The sequence below is a fragment of the Falco punctatus genome (genome assembly GCF_963210335.1).
Source record: "Falco punctatus genome assembly, chromosome: Z".
Lineage (NCBI taxonomy): Eukaryota > Metazoa > Chordata > Aves > Falconiformes > Falconidae > Falco > Falco punctatus.
Genome location: NC_137586.1, coordinates 29,328,764 through 29,340,971, shown reverse-complemented (window position 1 = coordinate 29,340,971; position 12,208 = coordinate 29,328,764). Strand labels below are relative to the sequence as shown.

The 12,208-nt window shown below is 46.9% G+C and overlaps 1 protein-coding gene across 1 annotated transcript in view; it reads right to left on the bottom strand.

The window, feature by feature from the left end:
- Positions 1–10,664, bottom strand: part of DMRT1 (doublesex and mab-3 related transcription factor 1) — a 68,888-nt gene extending 58,224 nt beyond the window's left edge. Inside the window, exons 1-2 of the mRNA XM_080372259.1 lie at positions 9,720–10,664; positions 6,781–6,967 (exon numbers count right to left, since the gene is read on the bottom strand). Coding sequence (XP_080228385.1) covers positions 6,781–6,967; positions 9,720–10,592 — 1,060 coding nt within the window. The 5' untranslated portion in view covers positions 10,593–10,664. The remainder of the gene's footprint in view (positions 1–6,780; positions 6,968–9,719) is intronic.
- Positions 10,665–12,208: the final 1,544 nt, after the last annotated feature.

Genomic DNA, 12,208 nt, shown 5'->3' with positions numbered 1-12,208 from the left:
GTGCGAGAAAAGTCAGACAAAAAGATGCTGCAAACACAGAAGGCCCTAGGGTGAAAGCTTTTGGAAAATGAAAAAAAAAAAAAAAATCTACTCCCAATTCCTTAAGGGAAAAAAGCTCTTCTGAAATGTGAAAGAAGGATGGGAATACCTGCTGAGCTCCCTGTGCATTCTCCCCTCCACCCGTCCACCCAGAAGGTGGTCACAGAAGCCCTGGGCTGGGCAGCCCTTCTCTCCCAAAGTAAGCGGGTCTGAGTAGGTCACAGCTGCTCCCCTGGCACCCCTGCCTTGCCAGCATGCTGCAGAAAGCTTTTCCCAGCCCCTGCCTCTTGTGAAGACAGCACTGGACAAGCCCTGCAGTACCACCTGAACAGAAAAAGAAAAGCAATCTTCCCTGAGGTCTTCAAAATCTTTTAATGCTATTTATTTTTACACTATTTACTTCCACTGAGGCTTCAGACAGGATCAAAAGCCTGAAAAGAAAAATAAAACTTCATTTACAGCCCTAAAACTCTGAAAATTGCTACTAATTCTACCAGTTTCACCATCATGACAGAAATAGCACACTTTTGACAGTCTGTGCCTCACTGAATAAACACGTATGGCACTTCAGACATTAGCTCAGTTAAAACATCGACACCTAAACACACACACATGCACACACACATGAAGCTGCAAAGACAATGAACAAATATGGCTTGAAAGGAGGAGCAAGGAAAGTGCAAGCTTTGCAAGCTTCAGGATCCAGAACTGGAGAATTAACTGGAAACATCTAATCAGGGATGCAGAACCCTGTAACATTATGATTTATTTAACACAGTCAAACAATAGCCAGAGGCAATGAATCATATAGGAGATGACAAAGCTGCAGGAGATTTCCGTCATCTAGTTTCACCTGCACATTGATCAGAGTTTACCCCCATATTAATCACTTGAGATCATAATCTAACACACTCTTAAACACCTCTCCTGATTATGCTTCACTTACCCCCTTGTCCTTATGCAGGTCACTCCGTTGCTAATTGCACTTCTAGTTAGGAGAAAAAGTGTCTACTGTCTAATTTAATTTTGTCTTTTTTAGTTTCAAGCCGTTGCTCCTTGTTATGCTGTCACAAGCACTGTAAATAATCCCTCCCCCTCCTCCATATTATTACCTCTCAAATATTTATAGACTGTTATATCCACCCTTAGTCTCCTTTTCTACAAGCCATACATCATTTTTGTCACCCTTCCCTCTATCCTTTCAGATTTATCTATGTCCTTTTATAATGAGATGCTCAAAACTCCTTGCAACGTTCCCAAGTACGGTGAAACTACAGCAGTGCAGAGAGGCAGCAATGCCTTGCTTCACAAACAATGCCTTTTTAAACAACTCTGAGCAAAATGCACACTATTTTGGTAGGAACTGAAAATTACAAAGCCATGGCAGCCACGCTGTGGAGTGCTTTGTTCATCGCATAGTTGAAATTTAAAAAGCCTATTAGGGGCGAGTTTTATCCCAAACCAAGGAAAGATTGTTCAAAGTGAAACACTCTCTCAGTATCTGCTTGAAGGAGATTTAGCGACTGAGAAAACCACCTTCCAGGCAGAAGACCATCTCCAGCAACTGCTTCCCCAGACAAAGTCTAACTCATGCTGTAGAAATAATGCCAATGCAAGAGAGGTACGGCAGTTCACAAACTCTTACAACAGACCCATACAAATGTGGTTTTCTCTCATCTGAACTACAATCAGCTGGAGAAAAACAGATGGTTATGGATGGGAAGGTATTAGTTATTCAGAGGTGAAAGATGCAAAACTTAGGTTTGCCAGCTGTTACTATCCAGTAAAGACACATCACATTCAGCTATGCCCTCTCCTTAACAGAGATCTGTTGGCTGTCTGAGAAGCCAGGGCAAAGGATCAGGAAGCAATGGATGGGGCTGCTTGGCCAGGAAGCAACGGATGGGGCTGCTTGGCCCTGAGTATCAAAGGAGAGTCTGCAGGACCCGGAACCAGCCAGCAATTAAACCTGGTGAAGAAGCAGCAGTGGGTGTAGCAGGAGAAAATAATTGTTAGAGAGTAACGAGGAGACAAAGACCAAAGGAAAGAGAAGGATGATGGACCCATAACCACTGCAGACCCACCAAGACCTCTGAGGCCATCCAGCCATCATGTTAGCCCTGGCACACGCAGACAAAGCAGCTAGATGCCTCCTTCTCCTTAGTGCTCAGCCTGCTGAGGCTGCTGCCACCTGAACTAGCAATCCTCTCCACCACCTGTTAACCTCCATGGTGCTAATGTTCTATTGGAATCTACCACAGATTTAGTCATTGAGTGGTTTTAGGTCAAGAGTCAAGATTTCTTTCCCAGGCTTGCAAATGCTGATCAGTATTGAAGCTAGCTGAATTCCAAATTTTAGTATGTATGACACAATGTCAATACAAAAAAGTAGGCATTCCATAGATTCCACAGTGTAGTTCAGCTTAGAAAAGACCTCTGGAGGCCAGCTGGCCCAAACTCTGCTCAAAGCAGGCCAAGCTTTCCAGTTGGATGATGTGGCTCAGGCACCATTCAGCAGTTTTAAGCCTCCCCAAGGATGGAGGCTCCACAACTTCTCTGGGCAACCTGCTCCAGTGCTTAAGCACTCCTGTGGTGAAACGTCCAAGGCTGCTTCCTCATGTTGCCTATCAGAGACTAAAATGAGACTTTTTTGACAAAACAAAAATTCTGACAGCATATGGCATTATACTGTAAAGACTTAAAATGACCTTCTTTCAGAAAGAAAATTTCTCCTTTTTTTTTAAAACCAAGCCGTGGTATCTTCCAATTATAACAACATTTTTCTTCTTTATTACCTATGCAGCACAACATCTGGAAGGTCATGACATTGATTTTTGAAATCACAGTAGTTTTGTAGACATTCAAAAGATAACATTAAAAAAGCAAAGGAAAAGTAAAGAAGGCCAGGCAGGATTCTCAGAGGCATCTAGGGCACTGCAAGTTCAAAGGGATCTTAGTACCATCGTTCATTAGGCACAGCATTACTGCTGACCCCACTACAGTCCACAGTTATAGGTAGATAAAACCTCATCTGTTCCTCCAAGGGTTTCAAAGTGAAAGCTGCTCCTATCTGGAGAAATGTAAAAAGAACACTATTTTGTTTCTGTCACACATAATAAACGCAGCAAAGTGAAATATCAAACTCAGGCTTATTACTCACAATTGCTGACAATGATGTGTTTAACTTGTCAGCCAGTGATGCTGCAAAGGCACCTGAGCAATGTCGTTATTTATGGTCAATGGAAAACCAATGGGAAATCGACCACCACAGAGGACAGGAGCAGGAGCTGGAATGTAGCATCATATGGTAATCCCATCCATACTGGATTCTTCTAAACTGGGCCAACATGAACGCAGAGCAGCAGAAAGATGGGGTGCTCTCCAGCACCTTCCAACCACCAAGTAATGTATGTTGCAGTCACCCCACCCCATTCCATAAATGCCAAACACGACCTTTAAGTCTGTGATGAGGACCAAATAAAAACAGAGGAAAGGTGAAATGCACTGTCTCCTTCCTTTAGTGTGAGCAGCTCTCACTGGAAGGTGTTTCATGATCATGCTCCCCCCTCACCCCCCAGTGATTTCTAAATATTAAAATGGCAGAGTTACCAAAATGACATGGAAGAGGGAAGAACCCAGATTTTATAAATTAAGGATGTCTGTAAGGCACATTTTAAATGCCCCACAACAGTCTTTTCCTGAGTTTTGCACACTAGTTAACCTAACAAGATGAACTTACTCTGCAGAAGGAAGGACAATTACTTTAGATGCTCTGGAATCATGACTTTTTGCTGCTCTGTACTATTAAATGGCCTTCGCTCTCAGCAGCCTGCAACTTTTGAAGTAAAAATGCACGGACTATACGATCTGTTTGCAATCGGTTCTGCTAATTCCCCGAGACCACGGTCTTCTCCCTTCCAACTGAACTGCAGATTACCAGTTTGCTTTTCAGTGGGAAACATACGCTGTATCCAAAGTAAACACAGTTTCCAAACTTGAGATAGTAAAGGCACAACCCCTATGCTATGAACATAGTAATTCACTTCTACACTTTTCAAACCTAGCGTGTCACAAAAGAATCTGAAAAATTGTCTCTTGTCTCTCCAGGTGTCACAATATCTCTCATCTGCCGATAAAATGGATACAGCAAGGAAAGACTCTCTCTGGCACTACATATTTTGTGTGACTCCTTCACACATTACTCCTCTGCTGGCAAACAAAGCTCTGCACAATGTAAGTCCAAAAGAAAAACAGCTATGTGAAGCCAAAACTTACAGGAGGAATAGAATTACCACTGTCAAAACCACCTCTTGCCCTGTCTAATGCGTGCTGTACAGGGCACACTGCGCTCCCAGAAGCAACCAGTTCCCCTGGGGCTTGCAGGGGGCTGCTGACTTCCCCTGCTGCACAGGGTTTCACTCTCTCTGCCTGCCTTAATGAGGATTGTAAATCCTTGCAAAACCAGCACCTCAGCCTACCAAACTGAGACACTGTGACATTTGCTGTGATGGGGTCTCTCATTTTGCTTGCAGTTGAGGGCACCTGCAAAATGATAAAACGGAAATGCAAGAATCCTTCAGTTACCTGGTTCTGAAAACACCTAAACCAAGAACTTCATGTCACATCACACACAGCAGCTTCTTGTCTAACAGATGATCTTCATATACTAAAAAAATAAAGCATCAGAGTATTTAAGCAGTATCCTCACTGAAAAAAGACTTTCCAGGGTCTCTGACATCTGATGAAGCCACCCTACAGTCTGGCTGAAGGCAGAGCGCTTTCTGCAGCTTCACAGCCAGCACGGTCACTGGTGGCATTAAATCCATACCTACCAAGTACTTACAGTGCTTTCAAAAGATGAGCCTACCAAATTATTTGAGACAGAACTTTATGCAGTGCAGTTGCCTTTGAGATAAGCATGAATTTCTGTTGCTACTTAGGGGTCTATAAACGAAATTATGAACCAAATTTCCTACTCCTTCCCAGATTATTCTACTTCTGGTGGACAAAGCTGACCCTGGCTTGATTCTTGGATGGAATCACATCTTCACTCTGGAGATAAAGCTGTGTATTTTAAATGTTGTTCACCCAAACAGTTATTCAGTAAAATACTTGAGAAACAATGTATTTGAATAGCTCACAAAGGAAAATCCATTGTAAGAAAGACAACTGGAAACCATTTACAATTGCTTTGATCAAAAAATTTTCAAACCATTCAAGTTACTTTAAAATTGGGCATCTTCACGTTTTCAAGACTTTATTCAAGCATATAAATTGCTTTGAGCTTATTTAATGAATGTTTCTCATTAAAAGACCACAATTTAATACAATTAGTAAGAAATTATTAAAGTGGGGTTAATAAATATCTCCACTGACATTTTAAGCACATTATGATTAAAGCTTATGCATATTTTGTTGACAGTAGTTCAATTTCATTTTTTGAACGTTCTGTGTAAGCAAGGGTTTTCTTCTTTTCCTAAGTTACACCTGATCTCTCCACACCTATAATTTCTTACTGAATATACCACTTTAATCTTCAGCCAGCTTCTTCCTTGTCTATAGACAAACCATGCAGTAATCCAAATATGAAAGAAGTAATTGCATCAATTCAAAGGTGACACTAACATGACTGCAATAATGAAAACAAAAAAATCTCATAAAAAGCTATTTCTTGTTTTATCCACCAGTTTTTCTAAAAGCTTCCCAAACAAATTCCTCCACATTGGTCTGAAACTGCCTGTATGCAATGTATGCAAGAAATCCATCTGACAAGGCTTTAAATGGCCTGCAAAACAGAGTAGTATCATTTGACAGACACACATAGACGCTGTACTTTTATCAGTTAGTGCAAGGCATTGTCCACTTCAGAAGCAGCTTTTTAAACAGGAAGTAAATTCACCTGTATTACTGACATCAGCACAGATGATTAAAAATCAATGACATTTCCTTTTCCTTTCCTTTATGTTTGTTTTTTCTGTCTACAGAGCAGAAGACAATTACATAATTTTCACTTTTATACATACTCAGTTGCCCTACCTGTCAGGCATAAGCTCTACACAGGAAAAAGCATTCTGCCTAGAATCTTCACTTCTATGCCTTTAAGTCTCAGTTATACTTACCCATGGGTTTACTGCAATTGCAGAAAAACATTGGGTTTTGGGTTTGGGTGGGGTTTTTTGTTTCTTTTGACAAGGGTTAAATGCACTACAGTAAGATGTAATAGAGTGGAAAGACTATGTCAGTCTTTCATAGTCATCACACCTGGCCACACCAAACAGATGCACCTCCACATCGAGTCACATAAGGTGGACAGTGCTCTGCTGCTGGGGTCAATAACATTACCTACATACTTCGCTCCTACACAGTGCTGAAAACCCTCCAGTTGTGAAGAAGATACACAGCCCACCAACATGCAGATGCCAGGACTGTGGCAGAAGCACATTTTGGGATAAAGGAGCAAAGCTCCTTGTAAACCTCTACTTGCAGGTATACACCGCATTGAATTAAATTACAGTGCCAGTCTACATCAAACTTAAATTTTGATTTTCAAGTAAAAATAGTCACTTAAAATATAAAAGAATTCCATTTTGCTAACCATACCAACGGTGTAACACCATTCTCGGAAAGGGGACTCTCCATAATCCCACCGCTGCAGCAAGGGGAAGAGGTGCAACAGCAGGCTGGCATACGCAACATCAGCCCTCACCCCCAGCGGTGAGCATTGCTCTCCCAGCACTTTACCTGATGGTGTGCTGGTTGCTGTTGTGGCTGTACTCGTCGAATGCAGAGGTGTGCTGCTGCCTTCCAACAGGGTACAAGAGCTGCCACCGCTGTTCTTCTTAACAAACACCTCAGGGACACTGGGCAGGGGCCGCGGGCAGCTGATTCCCAGCTCCTCTTCCTGAGCTTGCTGCCTTCTCAGTGCAACCTAGGAACAAGCAGACACTTGTAGGGCATGCTCTCTGGCTTTAGCACAGTTTATAATAGCAACAACAAGACTCAAACTCAAGGCTGGTTTTATCTCCTGGTACTCTCTACAATGCTGACATCACAATCCAGCCAGTGGGTAGCGGAGCACATAAATGAGGTTATAAAGCTATTTAAAACCAACCCTTTTTTGTGTCCAAACATATACCAACAAACCTTTGAAATGCTGGTACCATATACATCTTTGTCCAACAAGGCCAAATGAAGATGCATGAAAGATGACTGCACTCACCAGACACAGTTGCTCTTGGTCAAAGCATACTGTGAAAAGTGTAGTCACTACCTTTCTCTCCGCCAGTACATAACTGCTGGGGATAAGAAATTCAGCTGCTTGCAAGGCTCTGCTGTGCCTCTTCATCAATATAAAGCAGCTCTTCATAAGGGCTTACACCTGCAGTCTTGCTGCTCTATCTTTGCTGGGCTCCCTCGCTGGCTTTGCTGGAAATCTAGCCCTTCAAGGGAATTTCTATGCACAGTACACTGTACACAAGACATCCACCATGGAAGAAGCACAGCAAAAGTGGTGAACCATCCTGTGAGCATCTCAGCCAGTGCCATATACACTGTAGGCAGCCGGCCAGGCCTGCAGAAGCAGGAGCTCCCTGCTGTTCTTTCCCAACAGATGATGTTCCAAAACCTTGCTGACACTGGCCAAGCTCACAGGCACTATGCAGTCTGAACATGGGTGCAAAAACCCCACATTCCTCGCTCACTGAAGATACAGAGGACCTCTTCTACCTAATCTGAACTGGCAGATAAATTCTGCACAGCTGTCCCCCCATGCCAAGCTGTGATACATGTCCAGGTGGTATATATGACACTGGGGGCAGCTACCTAACCTGCAATTTGCCAGGTGACTGATTTGCATCTGTACTTGAACCTTGAAAATCTATCATAGATTACAGACTAGGATTGTGGGATTTTCTTGCTGAAAATTCTCCTGGGTAACTTGAACTGGACTTCCCTCCATTTCCATGTTCAACAGTAACATTTTTCTAATACAGATGCGTAATACCGTTAGATAATGACAGCTCTTCCACCAGAGACATCCTAAAGAGGAGGTGTAGACTCGCAAACACCACGGGTAACTTTGACTTCACAAGCCAATAACCTTGAACTGTAAAATTCCAGCAGCGCCAAGGGGCTCACTGCAGAAATACATCAAAACGGGGAAAGTCAGACTTTCAATGTGTAACTCCTACACAGATAAGGTTTAGTTAGGGAGGCTTACAAAGCCACTTTCAGAAACTAGCCTGGGAAGAGAAAATAACCAGGAAGGCCACCGCCAGAAACCACTAGCAGGAGGCATTCACCACCTGACAGAAGCTGCTGGGCAGCAGGGAAACTGTCTGTGCAGAAGGGGACATCTGCGTGGGCAGCATCCCATTTTGTGCTCCCTCCCCCGAGGCAGGCAGCAAAGGGATTTGTGTTCATTATTCCGTGGTTCTCCCCGAGCAGAGAAACTGCATGCAAGTTGGGCATAATAGTTTCTGTACTGCCACACCACCGACAAGGAAGAATTACTTCAACGAACAAAAGCTCCCATGGGTTCAGAGGACTTCTAGTATACCTGCACTGAATGGTTCAATAAAAAAAGTGGTGAAAGATTTAATCCAGGGCTGCAAAGTTTTTTTAAAATCTGTCAGTGGGGCACTCATTTTACGTGGGATCTGAGCACGCACTAGTTGCAAACTGGGTCGGTGGGTCCTGACGCCTTTCGATTAACTTGGCCGCAGGCGACCATTTGCACCACAGAGAAGGTGCAAGCCCTCCCGCAGAGCTCAAGCAGCTAGTAGCCATTACGCTCTCAGGACTCCTCTTTGAAGTTTTCAAGATAAGGATCGCAAGGACTAATACAGCGGTCATTTACGTTGCCAAAGAGTTGTGACTAAAGCGGGACTACCTAACGGAAAAAGTTAACTTCTACACAAAACTGGGTGCACTTTGGTTCCTTTGCGAATACTACTGAGTCCTTGTTTAGATTCAAGACGAGCCAGCCACTCAGCTATTTACAGAGCCACTCTATGCAAAATCAGGAAGAACGCCTGGTTTTTATTAAATTTAATTAAAAATTAAATAATTAGAAATGCACGCAACCAAAGGTGCACAGCATCAGGGAAAGCAGCTACACCGTCTGAAATCACCAACGCAAAATATTCTCGCTAACCGATTAGTTGGCTAGCTTATGCATTACCTAGTTAAAAACAAGTTGAAAACCGGCAACCTGACGTTAGCTGGAAGTCCTTCCCTCTGCAGGTTTTAAAGCAGAACCCCGCAGGTCAGGGCTGCCAACACGTTTCGGCGCTGCCCGTCCTGCGAAGGGACGCACGCCGCCACGCCCGCAGGGAGCCGCCACACGCTCACCGCCAGCCTACCGCGACTGGAACCCTAAGCGCCCTCAGGGCATCCCCTGTTTTTATGCCCAAGGCAGACAGAAAATAGTAACGCACGAGAAAGATAGCGAAAAGCCTCGTTAATTCGGGAAGGCGGCGGTGCAACCCCAGCCCGCGCCGCGGGTCCCCCGCGGCCGCGCGCCCCCAGCACAGCGCCCGCCGGGCGGCGAGCAACGGCCCCACCGCCGGCGGCGGCCCGGGCAGACAGCCCACCCCGCTCCGGGCAGACAGCCCACCCCGCTCCGGGCAGACCCTGCCGAGGCGGCGGCGGCCAGCGGGCGGCCGCCCCGCGGGGCTCACCTGTGCTGCCATCACCCGCTGCCGCTCGGCGATCAGGCTGCACTTCTTGCACTGGCAGTCCCGCCACATGCAGAATCGCTTGTGCCCCTTCAGCGGCGAGGAGTAGCCGTGGTTGCGGCAGCGGGCACACTTGGGCAGACGCGGCGGCTTCTTCCCCGCCGTGGCGGCGACCCTGTCCGCCGGGGAGGCCGACGTGAGGGCCGCCTCCTTGGCGAAACCGCCCGCCTTGTCCCTCGGCCCCGCGGCGTCCGGGGACTTGCTGAGGGCCGGGGAGTCACTGGGCATCGCGGAGACCCGGGGGCAGCCAGGCGAGGGGTCGGCGCGGCTCTGCCCTGGCCCGTCCCGTCCCGCCACCCTGCGTGTTTTGACGGGCGGCTGCAGCCCGACGTCGCCGCTGCCTCGCAACTCCCCCTGGCCGTGCGGTGCGGGCGCGGAGCCCTCTCTCCCCCGCGGGCAGGGGGGGGCGGCCACTCCTCCCTTCCCCCTCCTTCCTTCCACCCCGGCCGGCTCGCGGCGGCCGCCCGGTGGGCAGGGGCAGGGGCGGCTCCCGCCCCGAGCAGGTGGCCAGCCGTCGGGTGGGCGGCGGGCTGGTGGGTGCGGGGCCGCCGCGGCCCCAGTTCCCCTGGCTCCGTGCTGGAGGGAACGACGAGGCTCGGCCCAGCCGCGCTGCCCGCCGGAGCCGCGCGACGAGGCGTCTGTCGGCCCTGGGGGGAGGCGGCGGCCCAGCGGCCCCCCTGCCCGCCCTCCCTGCCGGGGCACGGGCCGTGGCGCCGGCCCCGGCCTGGGGGAGTGAGCCCGGCCCCAGAGAGGCAATTTGTGAGCCCCGTGCGCCCCTGGGTCGGGCAAGGCCGGGCTTGGTTGGGCGACCGACATGGCCTGGCCGGGGGAGAGGCGTGAGCCCAGCTACGACACGGCAGCGCGCAGCAAGGCTGCCCCTTGCCGAGGCCTCGGCTCCCGGTTGCGGGCCGCCCAGCGCGCACATCTCTGGGTGGGTGCGGACACACCGGGACCAGACCCGCGTGGGCAGGGGATCCCAGCAGGCACGGAGCAGGGGGCACGGCGCGGTGGGCAGCACCCCTGGGCAGGCGCGGGTGGCTGGAGCGGCTGTACTCTGCAAGCAGGACAGCAGGAGATGCTTTTTCTTCTCTGTTTTACATAGGCTCCCCTGCCGACTTGGCACTGTGTGATTTATAGACCCATGCAGCTCTACAGATATTATTTACAGTATTAATATTTCCTCTGTTACACCTTTAAATCTTTCTGGGCTCAACTTTAGATGACGCTATCTTCATGCTGAAATGAAACTATTAAATTACATCTCAATCTAAGATGAATGACAACTGTCAAATGAGTGACTCAACAGAGATGAAGCAGAAAGCGCCTGAGATTATGTGAGGCTGATTTATAAAGATTGCATAAAGAATTCTATAACCCCAGCTTCATGACTCAGCATATCAGATGGTAATAAGTTACAGTGGGTAGAAATTTATTTCTGCTAGAAGAAGCCAAGGAAAGCTTCTCCCTCTTTGAGATCAGCTATCTCCCAGCTAATTCTGCTCACAGACCGAGCCTCCCTGCTGGAAAACGATCAGTGCCTATCCCAGCCTGAAAGACCCAGATCCTTACTGCTTGCTGCTTTGCGTTAGCATTCCAGCAATTACATTTAAAGAACTTTTTCCTTCATGGTACAACATTGAAGACATTTATGGCACTTTCCATCCTCCGCAGAGACCACATTAAAACACTCCTGTTAAGCCCCAGTCTCAAGTAGTCAGATGGTCCTCAAGTGAGCCACCAGCAGAAGCTGGGTGGTCTTCCTGCGGGGGTGCATCAATCATTCAGTTTGCAGAAACTGAAACTTTCCCCTTGCATCACTTTGCTGGGACTGACATTTCTGATGTCAACAACTGCATATTTTCCTGCAAAATAGGAGAAGATGAATACAGTGTTTTAGCAGAACAAAACCGTGGTTTGCCTATACACCGAACAGTATATACTAATACCTAATGGTGTTAATATCATTAATATTTAAGGAGGTAACAATGAAGACAGGCATGCTTAGCTTCCTATACTGAAACATGAAATTCTTCCCTGAATGAAACTGGTTGAGATCTTCTCAAGTCATGGGGCCCTTGATCGAGCTCTGAAATTGCTCTCTAGGAGTGAGTCTTGAAAGTGAACAGCGTGTGGCTGAACACGTACCCAGGGATGTTTTCAGGTGCTTGTGTGCAAATTATCTTGAAATCAATTGAAAATGCAAATTAAAAGGAGATGAAAGGGGCTAAATCAAGAGAACATGAAATGCAAAATAAAATAAAAGTCAACAAACTGACGTACTGAAAAGGTAGGAGAAAAAACAGCACATCAGAAATGACAGGAGGAGGAGAAAAACTGGAAGGAGTGAAAAAAGAGAAAAGAAGCACAGTGCATAAAGCAGGCAAAGACAGACAAAGGAGAAATAATAGCAGTCACCAGCTGCTTATATATGA